The sequence below is a fragment of the Mycteria americana genome, chromosome 2, assembly GCF_035582795.1.
Source record: "Mycteria americana isolate JAX WOST 10 ecotype Jacksonville Zoo and Gardens chromosome 2, USCA_MyAme_1.0, whole genome shotgun sequence".
In the NCBI taxonomy this organism is placed as follows: Eukaryota; Metazoa; Chordata; class Aves; order Ciconiiformes; family Ciconiidae; genus Mycteria; species Mycteria americana.
This window is the reverse complement of record NC_134366.1, coordinates 166,437,962-166,461,193: the sequence shown is the minus strand read 5'-3', so window position 1 is coordinate 166,461,193 and position 23,232 is coordinate 166,437,962. Positions and strand designations below refer to the sequence as shown.

At 39.1% G+C, this 23,232-nt stretch overlaps 1 protein-coding gene across 1 annotated transcript; it reads left to right on the top strand.

The window, feature by feature from the left end:
- The first annotated feature begins 8,211 nt into the window (after positions 1–8,211).
- TMEM71 (transmembrane protein 71) lies at positions 8,212–22,060 on the top strand. Its single transcript, XM_075495285.1, has 12 exons — positions 8,212–8,370; positions 10,036–10,126; positions 11,583–11,640; positions 12,712–12,750; positions 12,840–12,924; positions 13,758–13,903; positions 14,418–14,597; positions 15,137–15,212; positions 15,727–15,776; positions 15,960–16,032; positions 16,942–17,123; positions 18,784–22,060. Exons 2-11 carry the CDS (start codon positions 10,067–10,069, stop codon positions 17,078–17,080), a joined length of 906 nt encoding a protein of 301 aa, XP_075351400.1. The 5' UTR covers positions 8,212–8,370; positions 10,036–10,066; the 3' UTR covers positions 17,081–17,123; positions 18,784–22,060.
- Positions 22,061–23,232: the final 1,172 nt, after the last annotated feature.

The window sequence follows — 23,232 nt, the reverse complement described above, 5'->3', positions numbered from 1 at the left end:
CCCTCCTTTTGTGAAGATTTACACTATCTCACCAAACACTTCTCTTTTCCTTTTAAAGCCCTAAATTTTCCAGATGCTGGGAAATATCCTGAGGTGGCTGAGTTTTGGAGCACGTGGTCTTCTGTGGGAAAAGAAAGTAGCTAACAGCCATTGCCATGGACACCAAAAAAAATAGTAACCCTCCCCATGGGTTTGAGATGCCAAGCCCAGTCTTTCCCAGTTTTGAAAGACACTGAAGCTGAACATTTTTTACTCAATTGCTCTCTGGTTCTTTGCAGAATGCCTTTAACTCAATCAATAGTTTCTGCCGGAGAGCTGGCTGTTTGCTGACAGGTATTGCAACCAGAGCACTGTATTTCACTGCATGCTGGAGAGATGACATGAAACTGTAAACCAGACTAGTTCCCTACTAGCACTATTGTAAGGCTGAAGTATGGTAAGATGAGGATGCTAGGGAGTAAGAACTGCTAAGGCCAGGTGGGTCATGAAATTTGCATTTATACAGGTAGTTCCAACATTAGTGAAAGAGTCCCAAATCCATACAAAGAAAAAGAAAGAGCAAACGCTGACTGTTGATGGAGGTTAAAGGAAATCCTGGGAGGCAGGCGAAGTTGCTGCTTACCAGAGTGGTACCTCCTGATGCTCCGCATGGCTGGAAGGGAGCAGCTACCCGCTCTGGATGAAGGCAGCTTTGCTGTGCCATGTTACAGCCTGGTTAAACCACTTTCTGTGTATCCATTTGATATTTCTAGGGGACCTACTCAACGTTCGCTGTGCTACGAATATTGTTGTGCAATGAATGTTAGACTTCTTGAGATTTAATCGTGCTTTTGCCTCGGAAACAGTGCTGTGCAATGTGTTGCTTACTTCTGCCTTACGTATTGCAGCCATATGTCTTGGATTGTGTTTTGGTTTTAGGGGAGGTTCTGTAGATTGGAACACATCAGTAAATATTTTACTGAAGCTTCTTTAAAGCCTTGATGAGAACAGCACTGAAAAAAAGCTGTGCTAATACCTGCTCTGATTGTGCACTGATTTCCTAGATTATTTCCCTGTCAGACTGAAATTCAGCATATACTTTATGATGGATCAAGAGAGCACTTGACCCACAAACATATCCCAGGTGTAAGTTTTTCATGGTCTGCCATTTTTGAGAGCTGACTTCAGGGTGGGTAAGGGAAAGGGACAGAAGGAATGTCCTGCCAAGACAACAACTGTGTTGGAGTCACCGTTTGAGCACTCAGCAGCAGCATGGTTATCGCAGTCGTAATGATATTGGGGAGTACTGTAAAAGGAGAGACTAACAGGCAAATCACTGCAAAACATGCAGTCTAGCAAGGACAATTTTGTAGCCATATAAATGTGTAGAGAGAATTTTCAACTTGGACTGAAGGAAAACAGAACTCCAAAACTCACATCTGTCCAACCTGGTGGAGTCCAGCAGTGAGAATGAAAAAATATACATCCCATCTGCCAGCAGGTAATACCAATCACTTCATAAAACTAATGTGATATTTTCCTGTCTCCTTTGTGGTCCTGTGAAAACTGGGGTGTCCTCAGGGCTGAAGGATGGTTGTCGATTAAGAGATCAGCTCTGAGCATCCAACCCTGCCTGTAAAATGCTTGCAAAGCGTTTGTTTATGGGAGGAATCACTTGTTTCTTGATGCTTGGCCATTGGGTCTGTGCTGGCATCGCGTGGACAGGTTCCTGGAAGGCTATCAGAGTTCTGGTCTCTGTCCTCAATTGCCTTGTGGGCCACATTCAAATCCTTGATCTTTATGCAATGCTGGAGAGCATCCAAGCTATAAAACCACTCTACCTCTAGTGTATCATGATCCTCCACTGGATACCAAGGCTGCCTGTGCCTTCTTCTCTCCCTAGCAGTTGAATTAGTCCAGGACATCAGTTTGAATTCAGCTGGAAATGCGACAAGTAAATATGGCATAGGCATAGCTGGAAAAATTGCAAACAGTTCCAGAAAGGCCTGCGGACTCTCAGTACAAGCTTCACAAATTTAGACTTTGCTTAAATACTGGCATACAGGCAGAAAGGGACTCAGTCACTGTCAGGCTACAGTGGTTATTTACATAGAAATAGAGAGACGACTGATAAGGGTGCTGTGTAAAACAGCATGGAAGATAGGCATTTTAAAGAAAGTTATTAGAGTATCACTGTCAATTGTTATTTGTCTTCATTTATGCATCAATCAGTATGATTTATTCTAGAAATGACCATGGCATCAGTATCATCAGTATTTTGCCAGTACCGTTGTCTCAAGAACCAGCGATACCAACACCTTCTCAACTATAGATTTTCAGTGTATATATAAAGAGTACTATGATCCTTTAGAATTATATGTTGGCCAGAAGCCTTCGCTGCACATCAGTACAATACCCTCCACCATTGGACCATGCAGATCACACAAGGACTGTCACAGACACCATCCAGGGTCTCAGGTACACTCAGCAGCAGTACATCACTGCCTCCAGGGGAACACTAATTTCCACTTTGGGACTCATAATGTAGCAAGGAAACTCCCAACCAAAGATTCAGATTCTGTCTCTCTAGATAGGGCACCTAGGTGGTATGCTAAGGCTGTATCGAGGTGGCCTGTTCAGCTTTCAGCTACCAAGATGCTGCTGTGCAGGTGGTCCGTCCAGCATATACCTGCGGTGACACAGAAGACAAGGAATGTGGGCAATCACGTCTTCACCACATCTTATGGGGTCTTCCTAGGTTGGGCCCCTTGTGCTGGGTTTGGACGTGCCTTTTTGTACCCTTTAGAGCTGAGAGTGATCAATATCCCTTTACTGTCTTACCTGGTGTAGTCCCCGTCCTTTCCCTCTCAGTCTGGGTGTCCTGAGATGCTGCATGTAGATTTGTGCTGGGAGCTTGATGACCTGCTAGTCCAGGCACCATGAACACACGCCATTCACCCAGTGCTTCCCCTGCCAGCCCAAGCCCCGTTCCCACTCATTCTTCATTCAGACCGGTGGGAGGTGCATTAAAGTTTCTATTCTCTACAAATAAGATGCTGCTAGAGCACCATTGGCCAACAGCTGGCTCTCTCCTGGCTGCTTCTAGTCGCTGCAGACACTGTAGAGGGCTCATTCACAAACTTTTGTAATCCTTCATAAAATTAAGTCAGCCAGTTTTTAGTATAGTTGTGTTTGTTGCTTTTCTTAGTGTTCCCACCTTCTTGTTCAGTAAGTCAGGTCTTCTTGTGAGGGAGTTTACAAAGAACTCTAATGAGGACCCACCCGAGGTCTATTAGGGACCTCGACTAAATTCTGCCTTGACTGATGGATGTGAGTATTAGCCTCTTCCTTTTGTTTTCTTTCTCTGATAAAATAGTTTTTAAAGGAGCAGTATTTTTGGATGCAAGGTGGGGGACTTGCAGATTCTAATGGAAGCACTTCTCTTGTTTTCCCCAGGTATGCTTTTCCACTGCTCTTATTGTTGTAATAACCAAATGTAAGTATACAATTCACATAATGTTGATGCTGCTATAGAAATCCATTGTAGAGTCCCACCCTATCTCCATAGGAACTTAGGCAATGTACCTTTGTCTAATAAGCAGGATGTGGCTGTCGAAAGCAGAAGTTTAACTGGCGTATGACTAGTCTAGTTAGTAAACCATGAAGAACTGCTTAGATCTGCCAAAAAGGTAAGAAACTAGGGGAAAGGTAATTCCAGCAGGGGGAGATCACGACCACCCACTCACGGACCACCTACCCCAATTATACCACTGACTCAAATGACCAAGTAGAAGAAGAACAACTAAGCATGCATATGAATTTACATGCTGGGTGACGAGGTTTTTAACCAATCATTTATTAGAAGAATACTGCATATGTATTAGGAAGTTGAATATGTTAATGCTTTGTGTATAAATAACTTAACTTGAAAGTTTGGCGTGCTGTCTTGAGGCAGACACCCATATCCGCGCAAATACACAATAAAATCCCTCTGCTCTGTGTGTATATTGGCATTTTGCACACTGGCTAAACGAACCCCGATTTTTGGGACAACATTATATCTTGAAGTGACATTGTACAGAATTCCTCTCAAGCATATTCCCATGTCTACATCAAGTTATATACCAACCAGATTTCCTTCTGATACCATATAATCAAAGAGCAAGGAGATGCAACACAGACTGGTTATGGCTTTGCACAGAGAAGTATCATTGTGCATCGCAGGTTTGCTTGATTTAGATCCCTTCTAAACACTTTTTGTCTATCATCTGGACTCTGTGTGTAGTATAATACAGAGGTAGCTGACATAGCATTTTTGCAGATAAGCTCTTGTTGAGATCTGAACAGGGTGGATGTATCAGCAAGCTCAGAGCTAATTCTTTTACAGGTCTATGCATTGTACTCCACCATGCAAAACAGAAATGTCCTTTGTTGCCTGTATTGCAGGAGCAATTAAGCTAAAATAATGGATTTGGGAAAAAATAAAAAATCAAGCCTGAAACTAAGAAAGTCTCTGATAGGGTCGAGTGGGATTTCCATCTGATAACATTAAAAATGAATTTGCTCCTCTTTTAAAGCAAATTAATCTTTGTTCATACAGCTGACCTGATAAGGGTATTTAAATTGTATATGATGTGTCAGTTCTGTAAACTGCAATGAAATGCTGACTTTATGCAGGATCAGCCTTCTCTTAAAATCAAAATAAAATGTCTGGATTTGTGAGAATTTTTTTTTAATTACCAGGGTACCTCAAACATTGCTAAGTGGTTCTGCTGCATAAAGGAATGCACTTAGCTTAAAATGTTGTCATTCACAAAGGTGAATTAAAATGAGTCGTATTTTTCCCTGCAGCAAGCCTGGAGGCAGGGAGTTTCATAGACCTTCAGTTTGACCCAGTGTGGCTGCTCTGAGGTTCTCATGACCAGCTCTTCCCCTGCTAGTTTTTTGAATGTTTCAATTAATTTTCAGATACCTCAGAATATGTTTTACTTGTTGAGTACTATATGAACAGCATTATATATTATATATATGAACAGATATATGAACATATATATAATATATATAATATATATATTTATATATATTAATTTATATTTATATTATATATATTTATATTATATATATATTTATATATATTATATATATATTTATATATATAATATATATATAAAATTATATATATTATATATATTATATATATTATATATATATGAACAGCATATATATTACAGCAAAGAGCTGTAATATGGGACAAATGGCCTGATTTGATGGTCACTGAAGCCGATGGAAAAGCTAAAGGCTGTGAGCTTTCCAGGAGGTTCAAAGAGAGTTACAGAAGCGACAAATTACTCTCAATTGCATTCGATCAATAAGCACCCTACTCCCTCCACCGTGGCCACTCAATTCACTCTACCAGGCAAAATACCCTTTCTAAAAATTGTGTGTTTAGCATAATAGTGCACTGCATTGAGTTTCAGTGGGTTGCTGAGATGGCAGACTTATGGTGTAATATATGCTAAAAGCTCATCTGCACACCCACAAAGGAGCACGGAGAGACAACAGCAGGAGGGGGAGCTCAAATAATACCCTGCCCCAGCTGCTGCCAGCCCCGTCCCGGGAGCCATCAGCCCATCAAAGGCCCTTCTGCACCAGCCCAGAGGGGCACAGGGGCACAATGGCAGGTGGGAACCTGAAATAAGGACTCAGAGGAAGGGACACCCTGTCTGGGTCCCTCCCAGGGCTGTCCCAGAGGAGCCTCAGCCCCAGTGTCCAGACATGAAACCACCCAGATGAGTCAACACTAGAGCACCTTTGGGACTGAGGGGTATTGCTGCCTGGGGGCATGGGACACGTTATGGCCAGGGGTGTCTCTACGGGTGATGCTCCCCTATAGGGAGTGGGCTGCTGAGGACCAGGGGAGTCCCAGCCAGCTCTATGTGTGTGTGATGGTCTGTACCAGCAACTGGAGCAGAGCTGTGGCCCTGAGGGCTCATATGTCCAGGTGCCAGCAACTGGGGAGACTGGGATCCAGGGGCAGCTACTGGGCAGACAGAGTGTCTGAGCCCAGCTGCTGGAGGGATCCAGCTTGTACAGATGTGTCTATATCTATATATTCTCACTAGTGGACCCCCATCCTGTTCAGCCAGAGAGGTGAGAAGGATGAGGCCATTGGAGCTGTCTGTGTGAGTGCTCTGTATGTCTGTCTTTGTTATCTGTGTTGCCAGCTGTGTATGCACATATATATATGATGTATACATGTGCTTTGTGTGCGTGTGCCTACCAGGTATACATGGTCAGACTTGATGCTGGTGGGACCTGCGACAATGGAGCTGCCCCAGCCTCACATCTCTTGGACTGCCAGACCCAGCACAATATGTTTTCCACTGGCAATATGCTTTCTCCTTTCTTGGTAGTGTTGTCGGAAGTAGAGTAAGCCTGGGAGAAGAGTAGAAAGATATGTGGTATTTAGTATTGTAATTTCTCATTTCCTTCCTTTTGTGGGTTGAACTTGTAATGTATGCAACAGGCATAAAACTACTGCACAGCAAGCTTGTTGGTGTATTCCTTTCTAGAATTTGAAATCTGACGGTTGAGGTGGGGCTTGGGGTGGGGTAGGCAGTTTGAGGAGCAACGGGTAACAAAAAAAGTTGTATATAAACTTTTTTGTGTGTATATAAACTATAGGCTAGCACCTACCTATGAAATATTCACTAATGCACAAAATTTATGCATCAAAAGCTTGTGGAACAGTGAGTTGCAGATATGAATGGTAGCGATTAAAAAAGAAAACACCTGTAAGTCTAAATATGACATAGACACGATATATTTTAACTATTTAGACAAACATGAAAGGCCGATGTCCTTCAAAAAAGCAGCCCAAGCTCAGAATTAACTGCTTCCTGTTGAGAAGAATATGAAAAGAAACCGAAAGTACTCCCAAGAAGTAACCTGTGCTGTAAATCAAGGTATGTCTAGAAATTCTTCAGTAGGTGACTTAGTTTTAAAGACCATTGGGAATTTATGTCCATTGCCTGTAGAGAGACAGGGTGGCCTGGGAAATCCTACTGCGATGAAGCCCATGCATCCATAGAAATAGTTTTGGACTAAATTTCCTCATTGGCATAATTCCATTAAATTAAAAGAAGTGATGTGAAGAACGAACGTGGCCCTGTGTTTTCATGTTTGAGCAAAAGGGCCTTAAAATGTTCATTTTAGTTTAGCTCTCAAACAGAAGCTGTTTTGTAACATCCTAATTGCCTAATTCCTACTTTTGTTTCCTTTTCTGAGGTGAGAATTTTACATTCCTTTGTTATCAGTGGAAGTATTTTTCCTTTTCCAGGAAAAAAAATTTATCACTTACTCAAATCAATCATATTTTACTAGATTTATGCTTTCTTTTTGTCAGTGATACATACAGACATCAGGAGAGATACCTACTAGCATATTTTATCTGTTTGTCTGGAGATGAAGTTTTGCTCCCTAAGGCTGTATAATTCTTCAGTGTCAAGCAGCTGATTTATATTACTTTTGTGTGTAATACTTATAAAGCCAAATCATTTTGATTGCCAGGACATCTTATTCAGGCTCCATTTCTCTTTACGTGGTTTTGACTTTATTTTTGTACACTTTAAGATATGATGAATTGATACCTTACATAGTATGAAACATATAGAGTGGAACAATGAATATGTTTACAAATAGCTTTATTCCTTTCTCCTTTCAAAGGAATTTATCTTAACATTGCATGATATATATTTGCAATAATGTTTTTGACCGTGAAACTTAAACAACTCTGAACTCTCACCAAATGTATCTTCTGTATAATAGTGCTTTTGCAAAATGTCTTGTTACTATACACGGATTTTTTGGTAGCTGGATCATTTTCCTACATCAAAGCTTGTCAGGCTCACAAGTATTTCAACAAATGGAGTGATTTAGATATATCACTCTAAAGTTTTCTGAGTGAGGTAGAAAAGTAAAGCTGAAACAAAAATCTGTGTCACTTTTCTTGATGAGAAAAGGTTCTGCCTGTGTTCTCCATATCGTGATTGGAGTAAAAGGTTATTTATAGTGGATCTTCTCTTTCGCAACAGCCTGCGAGTGTTCACTGGGCTAATCTTACTCTTCAGTTTGCTCTGCAAAATGAATGCTTCTGATGTGAGGCTACTTTACAGGAAGCATGACCTCATTCTGCCTCGGTGCCGCCGATTGCACGGGCTGTTTTCAAAAGGAAACAGGGGACTTCATAGACCTGCCTGTCCGAGACCCAGGGCTGATCTCTTCCAGGAAGCTGCAGAAGGAGCACCCTCCACTTCACGTCTCAGAGGCTCTCGTGTTGATGATGAGAAACTTTTTTGCATACATGTAGTACTAGCGAAATGGATTTTCCAGGTTTGGAAGATTTTACACGTCTTTATCTCTTAATACATTTGTCAGCTGAGGAATAACTAAGCTTTGGATTCATTTCTGTACTGCTCTTCAGGATGTTTTGTGGTTTTGTGAATGTTGTTATCATTACCTGCAGGGAGAAAAGACTAGACTGCTCTTCAAAAATGACTGATATGTGTGAACAAATAAAACTGTCTTTGTAGACACTTGTGTTTGGTAGGTACGATAGAATAGAACCGGTTGCCGGGGCTTCAGCTGTTTTAATAGTTAGCACTATATTTTAGTACATAGTAATGTAAATATTTAGAACATAAACATGGACAGGGGATTGCTGCCTACCAATTAAGGGCATCATTGGCTTAAAGATTAATTTGATTTTAGGAGGGAAAGGTAATTAAAACTGACTGGTTTGGACAGTGACTTTTTGTTTATATTATGACATGGGCTTTTGGGTGTTTTGAAATTCAAGGGAGGTTGTTACCTTAAACTTTTGTTTGAATTCTTGATATAAAATACCGCCACGTTCACCTCAGGTTCACTTTTAGTGAGATTTCTTAAAGCTGTTGGCCTTCGCTGATGTCATAGTTTAAAGGTTCTGTATTGATGTTCATTTTGTGGATTACAGATATAATACTACTGCTTCTTTGTACAGTGGTGGTTGAGATGCTTTGTTTTGGCTTGCTTATATTGTTACTATAGCTTCTCACGCTATTAATAGCCCAGAAATGGGACTGAATATTAAATGAAAGCAGAACACTGTGCAGCATTGTCTACAACATGATGTTTCCATGCTTTCTCCAGCATTGATTGAATTATGATTTTCAGGAATCCTCTTTATTAACTCATGAGACAAAACTTTTCATGATCAAGGGTAGCAAAAAAATCCATTGGACTGCCTGTTCTATGGCTTTTTACAGAAGCTTGGTATTATCATTACTTAAACCAGTTTGAAAGCAAATTACAACTGCTTATTAACTGTCCTTCAAAAGAGAGAAAGTCGTCGCCTCCCCGCTAATATATTTGCATATGTCTATCTCTCACTTTCTTTTATAAATATATGTATATACTCTATTTTCCCTTAAATTTTACTTCTGCAGAGGATGGCAGATAGACAAGCATCCTGCAGAGACATACCTTGCAAATTTACGAGACAATTCAAATTAGTAACGGAAGGACTGCGGTTTGTTCTGCCACTTTGATCAGTATGTGTCAACACTTTCTAATGAAAGCACTACCCATATGTAAGCTACTATTCTTAAAAGTTATTCTTTTTTAGTCGTTGCTACTTTATATTATCATAACTGAAAAAGTCACATGCAATACAATTGTGTTGCGGGTTTCACTTGCTGGAAAGTTTCACTCTCAGATTATTAAAAAGTTGTAGTAGGTATAACTGATGCTGAGGTATACTTCTATATCCCTTTTCAAACAAATTTGCCCTAGAATCAATTACTTTTGCCGAAGCGAGAATATATTATAACTAATATATTATCGAGTCCATCGTACGGTTGGACTCGATGATCTTAAAGGTCTTTTCCAACCTATACGATTCTGTGATTCTGTGATTCTGTAATAATGTGATATATAGATGATACTATCTTACACATCCTAATTTTCAAACAAGACAAAATAAAAGATACTTCTGTTTCCTTTTAAACTCTTTTACAGATAATCTATATTACCTGTTATCCCAGGGTGTATGAAACAATCCTTTTCAAGATGTATGGAATATCACATGTTGCATCAACACCAGGAGCAAGTAAATTTGTGCAAGTTCATCAGAGCTTTTAATTAAAAAAAATCTGTTGTGGAGGGGATCTTGTTTGACTGATAAGATTTGGGATTTTGCTGGTTTTAGTTTATATCCAGATCTACAAACCACCTGTTGCGTTCTTCCTGTATTTTCTTTTAGAGTTTGGATGAATTTCTTTGTTTTGAGTATAATATTTTTGCACAAATAAAAATCACTGTTTTGCCTAAAATAAGAGCAATTATTTCAGGAGCTAATTGTATATGAAAAAAGCAGGCTACAACTTGTCAGCCTGTGAAATACACCACCACTCCCACTTTTTGTACAAGTTGCTGTGTGACATTCTGACCGATGCTACTTGATCTCTTTGTACCTCCACCAAGTTTCTTCCAGTTGTCTCCTCCTCAAGTTATTTTTGCCAGGGTTAGAGCATAATTTTCTTGTGGTAAAGTGAAATGTTTTTCTTCCAAAGTGTAGGGGAAACAGTATGTATGGGAGTAGGGTAATAGGACTGATTTGTAAAAAAATACCCTAGAAAGTTTTACTTCCCTTCTTTGGTGACCCTGCCTGGTCCCAAGGCTCAGTCAGCCTTCACATCCAGGCTGTGACTGACAACTGAGCTCCAAATGAGGATAAACAAGATCACCAAAGTGACCTTCACGTCTTGTCTTTGCTTCAGCTCATAATTGAACATTAAAAAACAAAAAATCTTTTTAGATAGGCATTTACCAACAGTGTTATAAGCATGATGCTCTGAAGATATAGGAGAGGTAAGGTCTTATAGGGAAAGATCGTATCTTTTATCATTCCATGTAGTAACAGATATAAATTCTCCCTGTGGATAACCGTTGCTCATATTTCATAAGATTGATTCTGTCAGATGCTGAACATCTGACAGCACTTTGCAGGCTTGAGCCACGGTAATCCAGACAAATCCTATTTCCCTAGTCTCGTGCCACAAATTGTCAAATCTTTGTCACTGTCGCTATCCCTATGCTTGCTGTGCCATGCCTGCAATTTTCATCTGAAAAAAGTATTGTAATGGCAGTGGTGGCCTTTCCATTCTACTCTATATCTATTGCCAGTACATGTACTATTTTTGGCTCGAAGCAGATTTCTGGGAAAACACCATTAAAATTACTGCAGCTATTGCATTTATATCCATAATTACCTCTCTCAAGGTTGTAAGCCTTGAGAGAAAAGGACAAAAGAGTACAAGTATCTGATGATGGTTGCCTCTGATTCTGTATTGTCCTGGTTGAGATGAGTTTCCTATAAACACTATGTCTTTCCTCCATTCTTTCATCTGTTTTATCTCCTTTAATGTCTCCCTTAATATCCGTTTCTTTTTTAGCTTCTTTTATGATCTTTTTGATATGCATAAGGTACCTGTCAGTGAAGACCTGTCAACTGTTGGAGCTGTCAGTGGATATGATAACGACTCCTTCTTATTTGGCCTTTGCAGGTTCAACAGCGTTTAATGGAGAACATAGACGCAGCCTCTCACAACGTATTTTTCCAAGGTATTGAGGAAAATTATACTTGTTTAATTTTATTTTAGTTTTGTCGGAGATTCTGTAAAATCCCTCTTGGGCCACTTAGAATTGTAGTGTTGATATTAATTTAATTACTGCTTTAAATGGAAGTTCAGAAGTGCTGCTATGGAAATTGGAAGCGCTGTCTTTGCAATTAGAAGGTTTTGGAGTATCTCTGTTCCACTTGCTTTCCCCTCCACTGAAATTATGGTATCCCTCTGTGACATGCCATATGGGATAGTTAAACCTGCTACTGAAATGCATGTCAGCCACTGAACCAGTCCAGTGGCTTCCCTTCTTTCCACGGATGTCACTGCATGGCCATTTGGAACTCAAAGGTGTTGAGGAGAAAGGACTCACCGTAAATCCAATTTTAGTGGAGCTAAGTAAAGGATCTACATTTAGATTCTTTCACCTCTGTCACTACTCACTTCTATTTTAAATACCACATAGTATATTTTTCTGTGCTATATTTCATCTCAAAGTCAATTGTATTTCCGTTCTGGATGAAGTTATCACCATGTGTAGACTTTATCCCATGTTGTTCTAGCTGCATGGTACTCTAGGATTTGTGAGAATTAAAAGTCATGTATCATTAAATCTTCATTATGTACGGCTAGGTTATAAAAAGAAAATAAATCCTGCCTGGTTCAGAGGCACTCAGGCTTGCACCATGCAGAGTAACTCAGAGAAGCAAAATACTGGACTACCTCTGACGGCTCCAAGTAGGTCTAGATCTGGCAGGACTCCTTGGCCAAGAACACTGCCACGGAAATACACCATGCACTTCTCAATTCAAGCTGGCTCCATGCATTCATGAAATGCTTCACCTGGCATGAAGCCCTCCTGTAATCTGAAGCTCTGGAAAGTGTGATGGAGGCACACCCTAGCTGGCTGAAACCCCCTAGGTCCAGAAGTAATATCATTATATCCACACATTTTAAATCTATGTCATTACCAGCGCCCATCAGCTGGTAATGTAAATTCATTATTATTAAATCATGGGTTTGTACTGTCTAGACGTTCACTAAATTAGAGGGTTTCGTTTCTCCTTTTCAGTTATGCTTGTGCCTTTTTGGATGATGACCCTGCCTATGAGTGTCGTTCCACAAATCCTCTGACAGGCTTCCCTTCCCCATGTCGCCGCAGCCCTCGACTGCTTTCTAATGGTTATTACGTTTTGACAGAAGACAGTTTTCTGTCTGATGAAGAGGGCAACATAACACTGGCACTATCCCAGACGAGTGTTACATATAAAGAGAATTTAGTTCGGTAAGTGAACTATATGCAGATTTTACTCAATGTTGGCAGTTTCCTCCAAATCTCTGGACTTAGCTGGAGGTATCTGTGTGGCTGTCTACATTTTGCTTGGCATAAGATCAGCATTGCTTCTTAATGGGAACATCTCTATTTATTTAGTTGAGAGAGCGCAGTGACTGAAATAACTTGATTTTCAGTCATGCCTAATCTTACTACCCAAAAACTCTTCAGTATACAGTTGTTGCTGTAATTGGAGCTGGGTCCAATAAAGAAAAAGGAGAGCTACAGCTCATTTGCCAATGGGGTGCTACCATGATAAGGAATAAGAAAAAAGTGTATATATATATCTCTCTCTCTCTCACTCATATATGTATAAAAATAAAAAGGTCCTGTCCTGGAATTCTTACTCAGGGAAAAAATCTCCCTTGATTTCAGAAGAACATCAGTTTAGGAAGGTATATAAAATGTAGTTCAAAAAAGTTGAAGTACAGTGGATTCAGGCTGCACCAAATGGGATACGGTAGGGTGAAACTCATGGGTAGCATGAGACCACTCAGAGCAGTGTCAGAGCCCAATAACTGTAGTATCATTTGGTATCACAATATTCAGTATCACAGTATTCAGTATCACAATGCATGATATATTGCCATGCTGCTAATACATCCCCTGACATTATTGCAGTGTGCAGCAGTCATTCCTGGTGACATACCCAGGGTCAAGAACAGAGCTAGGAACAGTACCCAGAACCTGGTTCTTTCATGTCAGTCCTGCAAGCCTTAGAGCTCTGTCCCTGCTCAACAAGAATAATTAACTCTATTCCTTGACGACGTGTCTTTTCTTTCTAGGGTATTCAGGCGAAGGAAGAAAATCCGCCGCTCTCTTGCCAGCTTGTTCAATCTCGGTGCCTCCGGTTCATGGCTTAGCAGCACCATCCTCAGCAATACGGATTCCTCCCATGCAGATGATCCTTGGCCTGTAGAAGCCAGTCAGAGCCCTGACCAGATACCAAGTAATCAAGCTACAACATTACAGTCTATATTTAGTAGGACTTGGGTATCTCTTTCTATAGGTTTTGCAGGGGTTGTCTGCCACGATGTGCAGGTAAAGGATAGATGAACAACAGAATTGTAAGTGGTGAACTGAGCTCCTGGCATTAAAACAGAGCACAAGTCCACAAAGACCTTTGTGCCAAAAAGGCATTTTTAGACTTAATTTGAATCCAAAGTCATCACCAGTGATGTTTATGCTGGTGTCTTTAATATCTGGCACCATCTGCTTTCACCTGGCTGTTTTAACAACGTCATTGTGTTACGCTCTATGCAGTTTTGTCTCTACTCCGCATATTTTCTCCTGCATACATTGAACCTGCCAGTTCCCTACCCCTAACAATTTGGTAACCTCCCTGTGATTAAGTAATTAATTTTCACACACACACAAAATTCATTAACACAAAGTCTCAAAGATCTTCTTTTGTGCAATCTCAGTTACATAGACACTTTTTGTAGGTGATTCAGACTTTTCTTCTGAATGTAATAGCCATGTGCCACAAAGGCAAACTCCAGCATCTAACAGAGCCTCTCTCACCAAAGATGATGATTTTCTTCAGCCTGAGAAACCATTTTGTGCTTCAAAATCCTGCTCTCCATTAATGATAAATGCAAATGAAGAGACTATGAGCAATGCAGGTATGTTACATTCCTATTCTGATACGCCTCATTTTTAGAGTGAACTGAAAATACTCCTATTAAAAATATTCTTATGGCCCCTTGCAGAACAGAATTTATTTCCTGAAGCATACATTTTAAATGACCGATTAAAAATAAAAAAATCTTAAAATTGGTATTTACTTGTTTACTCCTCTCTGCTCAGATCTTTTCCTGTCCTATGTTCAGTGATAAATGGAAAAAGAAAAAAGTGCAGTGAAGAGGAAAATGGAGGAAAGGGCATGGGAACAAAAACTGAAACGGGCAATTATTCAGAAAGGCTTGTTTTCTGAGAGCATGGAGGGCACAGTGTCTCTATGCTTGTGGGGGAAAAAAACTCCTGAGAGACACCCAGAGCATGAAAATTAGGTTTCCACTTTGAATCACTCTAGGCGAATTCTCTTAAAAAGAAACGGAAGAGACTGGCCTCACCGGCTGAAGGTAGTCTTTGCAAACACCTCCTGTCATATATTTACTTTCCTGAAAACTCATAAAAATTACTTTCCTTTTTTTTGTTTTAGAATCCAGGACGGTGCGAAATGTCCTTTCTCAGACGGTTGCACTGATCACATGTTTAATCATTTCAGTATGTACAAGGTAATTTTTATTTCTTTTATTTGTTGTTTCTGATATTAATGCTTAGTCCATTTCAACTGGTGAATAAAACGTAAATTAAGGCTCACATTTTCAAAGTTAGATATATCTTACTGTGAAAATATATTTTCACATGATAGTCGATGCAGGCAAATATCTGAGCTATACAGATATGCACAAAAATAAGAAATATGTATGCAGATATGAAAACTGCTTTGTCAAGTGTGCTTGGACAGGGGTTTTGAAAGGCTGAGAAGAATCAGAATGGATCCATGTCTTCCTAAGTGACCAATATGGGTGTTTCTCTCCGTCTGGGAGCGCTGAGGTCTTTCTTTCTAGGAGATTATCCCCAATAGCTTAAGTAATTTAAAGTTTCAAATTACAGTTCACCTACCAGAGTTCAGAGGGTTCATCTGCAAGAACCTTCTCTCCTCCTCTCACCCAGGCTTCACCTCTATTAACCCAATATGCATCCCTTGGTTTTTTCTAACCTTTATGGGTATTGTTATATTCTCAGATATTTTCTGGGAGGATTGTCTGCCACTTTGTTGCTGATAATTTTAGTTTGTAAGTACAGACTTTCTTTATATTCAACACACAAGATTTTACTAAGTCACATCTGAGGACCAAAATCCATCCTTGGATGTATATCCACAGCTCTTATTGATGCTAATAAGAGCCATATGTGGGCATATGGGGACCGAATGTAACCTTCAATCAGTTACAGGATTTTGCATTTGAATTTCACAGTTCTTTTGTCCCAAGATGCTGCTGTGTCATCTTTCTTCAGTCTTGACACATCTTTCAAAACAACTAAGTTTTGGTAAGTGGCTCCAGTGTCATGTGATGAATAGAGGAACTTAGAAATGTTATATTAAGAAGAGGAAGGAGAGATTCCTCCTCTTGTTTTCATGTCAAAAGATAGAAGGCATGATCTGAAGTTACTGATGGAGGATTTGGCTTTTCCTGTTGCTGATTTGTATTCATATAAACTTTCTGTTTGTTTTTAAAAACTGCCTTTTCATAATGTGCAATAAATGTAGTAACACCTATTTTTTAACAGAAAAGGAAGATAAACCTAATATGGCATAACATAAAGATGCAGAGACAAAGCAAGGATAGTAACTTATTACGAATCCCAAGGTGTGCTTTCAAGCCTGCACTGAAGTCCACTCCCAGGCCACCAAACCAAGCCGTTTTGTTTGACTGGAAAAAATAAAACCAGCTAACTATGGTGCTAGCCCCATCACTGCCTTCCAGGGACTACAGAATTGATATGACTTGGCCCCACGAACCCAATGCACCATTAGGTTCAGGACAAAGCTTTGCCTTTGGCTTACACTGTAGCCTGATAAATGTCTTAGAAAGAAGTATTAACTCAGTCTGATCAGTTGAATAAAGGTGCTGATGTTGCTGTTTCAGACTGCTTTATTTCAAAGTTTTGCGCAGAGCTGTAGCTTCTAAATCCTTCTGGAGAAAAAGACTTACATATTTAGAAGGTCTGAATTATATTTTTAGAGCAAGCTCATACATGGGCCTCCATGCTGAAAGCATGTATCTATGTGCAGGATTTATGAATTACCGTTCTTTCACTTTTTACGCAGCAGAAAATTCTTCTGAGTGTGTAAAATCTAATATGCTGCTAAGACTAAAAACGTTCGGGCTTATCTGAATTTTTATTTGGTGAAAGTGAAGCTCAAAAGGATATTGTTTGTTTCTGAAACTGTGTCAGGGTTCAGGAGTTCAATGTATCCCGACAGCAACAAGATCATCTGGCAGACCTCTTAGCCTTTGAATCGAGTATATTGGAAGTTAGAAACAACCAGGCACAACTTGGAGAGCCATATTGCAGTGATAGTCTCATGTTTTGAGCATCCAAAGGTCTTAGCACACCACCTCAGATACTCAAGGATGGTACGTTACACTTTGTTACTCTGTCATTAGTCCCAGTAAAATCAAGGCCACCAGGTTAGGACTAGCGTGTTGCAAACGCGTGCTCCAAAGTACTGCTTTCTGACTTCCTGAATAGTTCAGCCCTGAGTCATAAACAAAGCTGTTCTTCACAAGAGGAAAACAAATACACTCTGAGAGCTTTTCAGTCACTGCTATACAGAGGATACCTCTTTTACGCTCATTGCAAGGAGAAGTTACCTGCTCAAACAAGTAGTCCTACAGCTTGACTAAATTTGGCAATTCAGAACCTACATAAATACGCATTATAACAAACTGTGGTTTAAATCAAGACATACAAAAATGTATGCTTTATTTCTCCCCCCCCCCGCCCCCAGGAAATAATTGGAAAGAAAGAATAATGGGTGAGTATATGTTTAAGTTTAGAAAGAATTCCATGCTTTTTGGGGTGAGCCCTATTAGAAACAGGGTTCAAGCATGCCAGAAAGGCTCCCTGGACTTTTCATTAAAAGAAGGTTTAGCTGCGGGACCCTTGCCAGTTTCCACTGTGAATTACTCCACTTTGCTGTCTAAAACTCCTTTTTCATTTTATTTGGATGAAATATTTTTTTATTTTTTGACAACAGTTGCTAAATAGTGTAAGCTGTTTAACAAGTGCTGTGCTTCAGTCCAGAGAAAACATGTTTTTCAGTAATGGGCAAAGCAAGTCTTCCTTTTTCCAAGTTTAAACTGAACAGTAGGCCCAGGTGCTGTACTGCTCTAGTTTGGTACCATTCCACTGAAGGAGTGAAGCAGCATCAACATGTATCAGTCCAGAATATCTGGAAAACACTTACAGATTCTTCTTTTCCCTATTCTTTTTCAGTCAAGCCTCATCCTCAGTCTCCAGTTTCTGTTTATCAAGCATTTCTAAGTCTTGGTGCAGCTCAGAACCCTTAAAACAAGAGCACTGATTTATTTGTACTTGGACCTGGCCATCCCAGCCCTGGCTCCGTTATTTCCTTTATCTCTTTACTTTGAAAAGATAAAAATGAAAAGAAGGAACCAAGTGGAGCTGTGCCCGCATTTGTTTTCCTTATAATGTGGATAAAACAGCCTTGTTCATCAGTTTGCTGGTTGAGTGCAGTTCAGCTTCTGAGATCTAAAGGCATCTGCACAGCTGCACATGCAACCTGGAAAACCTTTCAGTCAGCCCTCAGAAAGAGGATGTTCATCCTGAGAGCAAAACATTTTAGAATGGTATGCAGGCGTTTGATCACTTTGCAGACTTACTAAAGCCTATGATGAAAAATACATCCTACTTATCCAGCGTGCCAAGCAGTGGATGCTAGATATGGCACTTCATAAAGTCAGTGGAACTGTTTATGTAAGGGCTGCCACAGCAGAGCTTTAAAGGTGACTCTGATTTTGAAAGCCAGTATCAATATTAACCAAAGCAGGGACTACAGGATGGAGTGGAGAACCTGGGACTTGTTGCCTAGCAGGAGTAAACTAAATACAGACTGGCACACGTTACTGCGAGACAGGACCTCCAGCATTTCAAAACAAGCTTGTCTCTTGCCTTTCTTAAAAACTTAAAGGCAGAGTAGTTACTTCTGTATATTTCAAAATGAGTTCACTAACAGTTTTCATTTTTCCTCCTCCTCAAATTTATTTTCCTCAGCTCTTCAGCATCAAACTACTGGATACCTCCTTATGGTTACCATTACACATATTACTGTGGAAAAAAATAACAGAAATGTTAGTATTAGTTCTTCAAAATACAATTAATTTTAGCTTTATTTTTATTCTGGTCAAACTGTGGGTGAGGCCATACTTCTTGCTGACTATTTGAAAGCAGTCATGCAAAATGATTGCTGTACCTCTAGCCTAGATGTTAAGGAAGTCCTACAAGCATGGGGTCCTACAAGCATTTTGATAGGAAATTGATGGTAAATAGTGTTTTCAAGTCCCGTTCAGTTTTTGGTAAACAGATGAAGTTTTCCATTACTTTACATATTAATATCTTGTAACAACATGCTGTCAAAGATAATGGATTTGAATAGTGGCTGAGAACATGCGGCAATGTATTTCAGAAACTCTACTGTATCGTGTGTGCACTGCCTTTTGACCTTTACGCTGCGCATTAAGAAAAGAGAAAACAAAAGGAAGAAAGAAATATTATTGGAAGGAAAGGACTCTTCAGAAAACCAGGAATCAGGATGTGGAGAAGCAACGATGAATCTGAATTACCTGGATTCACGTACAAAAATATGAGACCTGCAGGTATTAACTTAACTTTACTTTGGAAACACTGAGCCCTACTTTTCAGCTTGGATCTTTGCTACAACAGAGACTAAATTACACATAGAACCTGTGGGTTACCAAAAACTGTTATCTTGTGACTCCGAGCTTTTAATAAGCTGCTTCTTAGAATATCTCTCTGTATACCAGTTTAGCTAGGAGAGCATGGATTTCATCTTCCCGTGCAACAAAATGATGGTAATGAGTGAGGATGCTATTGCCCACCAAATCATTCTATAACTAGTGCTGCTTCTAGTCTACTTGTCCCCTGTTGTGCTAAAAGCAATGCTAGCACAGCCCCAGCTGGTAAATCAGAGATGCAATGCTGCCTGTGGGAGGGCTAGCTCTGCCCATGGGGTGCAATCAGGCTGGCAGGCATAATGACAGGGATTTGAAAACTCTGCAGCGAAAGCACACAAACGAAAGGTTCAGGTGGAAGAAAGAATCAACAAAACTGGAACACCACCGTCTGTCCAACTGTCTGTCTAAGCCAAGCTCAAGCCGGTTATAGCTGTATTTCTAGCATCAAAAATCGGAACAAGTGATGCAGTGAGGAAAAGGGTACTTGAAATTAAGTTAAAATGTACATTCCTCTTTCAAAGTGTAAATATATGAGGGTTATATTTTGAAGATAAGCATCAATAGCTCACCATTAAGAGCTCAAAGAGGGAAATTGCACCCAAATTACCAATTTTGCATAGTAATTTACTTTTGCCCAGTGCATTAAATTGACTTTATATGAAGACAGACCATCTGATGTCACAAGACCAGGTTTTATAGTTTCAATAAATGGTGACAATAGAATGTTCCTCTTCATAACACTGATGTAACTGTAATAGTAGTTATAATACTCATATTTACTTGTAGTTAATACATCTGAATAATTTTGTCAGTATTAAATAATTCTGCTTTATTTACTCTAACTATGGAGACAATTGAAAGCAAATATCATTGTGTAATATGTATAAATATTTTGTGTTACCTATTTTATTGCTAGTTATAACAGGTCCTTTACTAAATGCACTTTTTAAACTAAAGGATTATAAAAATCTTTAGTGTTTAAATAATCTCCTGGAAGAATAATCTGGAAAATGAAATCCTATAGTGAGAGAAAAGTCTAAGACAGCAATTACCCTGCAGTCATCAAAGCAATTATGCTGAAAACTAGAAAAAAATGAGTTCACTGTAAACTAGTTACTTCACTGTGAAGTGAAGAAAAAGCTGATTCAGCTTGCCAAAAATTTTGTCTAAAATTAATCGCTATAATCTGTCTATGAATAAATATAACCTGTAAATTAGTATTGTTCTGATCTGGAAAGGGGGAATTTCTGGGACAATTTGGCAATTGGAGTTCAAGGGCTAAAAGTAAGATGCTCGGGATCTGTTAAGATCTGCCCTCTGTGATATTCATTAATGCTGAATTAAGAAAGTTCTATTTAGTTACCAGACTGGTTGGCTTTGGCAGTTGCCTTCCATATATTCCAATGGACATAAAAGCAAGCCTTGCATTGTTTCTCTGAAAAGAGGCACAATAATATGTTCAGTCCTGTTGGATGAAAAATTGAAGCCACAATCTGTCTGATGAAATATTGAAGACAATATTTTCTAACCTAAATGTTGAAATCCAGACTTTCAGAGGTAATTAGTATTTGCAGCTTCTGTTAACTCAAGTATCAAGCTTAGGATAATTGTGAACTGTAATTCTAGCAAAGTAAAACCACTTGTTGAGTAATGATTAACTGATGCATCTACAAACAGAGGACTACTAGAATTTCATGTTTCTGTCCCCAGTGATTAAGCTCTTACTCCACTTTAATATAGCACCTTATTTAGAAAAAGAGAATGAAAGAAGAATTTCAAGATATGGATTTATAACCCCCTGTACATTATCTCATACTTTCCATTACTATTATTTTGTTGTCATTACATCTTGTATTTTACTCTCCCGTTTCTCGCTGTGTTCAGCTGAATTTCAGGGCCATTCTTGAGTATATATCATGTAGTGCTTTATATAGTGGGAGTGTTCATGTTGAAGGGAACAGTAGCAAGCATGATGATAATATTTATGGCATCCCTTAGCTTATAATGTTCCTAGTCTGTGAGCAAGTCTGTTTTGTACTCCTAGAAGGCAAACCACACAAACATTAACATTTTTGAGTTCAATGATATGGAATAAACCACACTGGTACAGAATACAGGTATGGCCAATTTAGTCCAGCTCTGCAGAATCTGCTCTTTGGTGTATTTTTTTGTGAATTAGCTGCATTGTTTTGTAAACCTCTTTGTACATTTCAATACACACTGAGCAAAACTGTTACTTCATTTTATATTATTTCTTTTTTACGGTTTCTCATGCTGCATTTTTTTTCCTTATGTCTGGCATTTACATATCAGTAAAGTTGTTCCTGTTTGCATTTCTGCCTGTATTTGAGGGTGTTGTCAATAATGAAGATTATTATTAGGAATTGCAAATATGCCAATGAATTTGTTATTTGTGAGCTTATGTCCTGCCTTGTAGGTTGTGTGCTCTTTGGGAGAGGATTTATTGGTACTTTGGTGTGAAAAATGAAAGCCTCATTTTGCTACAGTTACTAAGTAACTGTTACCACCATAGAAAATAATAATAATAATAATAATAATAATAATAATAATAATAACAACAACAACAACAAAAATACCAAACCAAATAATAATAATTTAATAGGAAATAAATAGAAAGACATAGGTTCAGATTCTGAGTGTGTATCAATCAACTGATTTCCACGAGCTAAGACTCTGACCTGCAGCATTTTAACAGCTAAGATTTGTCCATGGACATCAATTTGCTAGGGCCGTAGCACCTTACATGAGTATATACTGATGGAGTGAACACATATTCAAAATGCTTCTGTTGCACTGTAATAATAATGCTATAAAGCTTGTTTTTGTCATGACATAGAAATATATTTTATATTGCACTGTTTTATGCATTTAACAAATAAACTTGTAATGTATTAAAGCAGTAAAGTGAATTTCTTCCGGGAAGGCATGCCAGATGGGACCCTTTTCTTCTTCCTCAACTCCATTCTCCTCTTTGTAATGTGGCTTATTACATTATATCCATGTACATTGCTTCAAGCTAAGAATTCGGGCTTGTGCTACTTAAAACTCTTAGTACATAATTTAATTCAAAAATAGCTGCATCAAAATAATGAACACAATAAGGTCAATGTATGTAAATATAAAATTTGTATTTCATTTGAAAAGAAATGAATGCAAAAGTCTCTTGAGCAGTTGTACAACACCGTACCTGCAAGTTACATTACATTTTGTGTATGCATATTGTGTTGATGTTGTACGGGCTGCAAATATTTTGTTGCATGACGCATATTTTAAGAGCAGCTCATACATAGTCCTCCATGCTGAAAGCATGTATGTATGTGCTGGATTTATGAATTACCATTCTTTCTGTGCATCGGAAAGTTCTTCTGTGTGTAAAATCTAAAATGCTGCTAAAACCAAAAACATTCAGGCTAATCTGACTTTTTATGTGGCGAAAGTGAAGGTCAACAAGGACATTGTTTCTGAAACTGTGTCAGGGTTCAGGAGTTCAATGTATCCCGAGGGCAACAAGACCATCTGGCAGACCTCTCAGCCCTTGAATCGAGTATATTGGAAGTTAGAAACCACAAGGCACAACTTGGAGAGCCATATTGCAGTGATAGTCTCATGTTTTGAGCATCCGAGGGTCTTAGCACAATACCTCGGATACTCAAGGATGGTATATTACACTTTGTCACTATGTCATTACACCCAATAAAATCAAGGTCATGGATTAAAAGCCTCATTC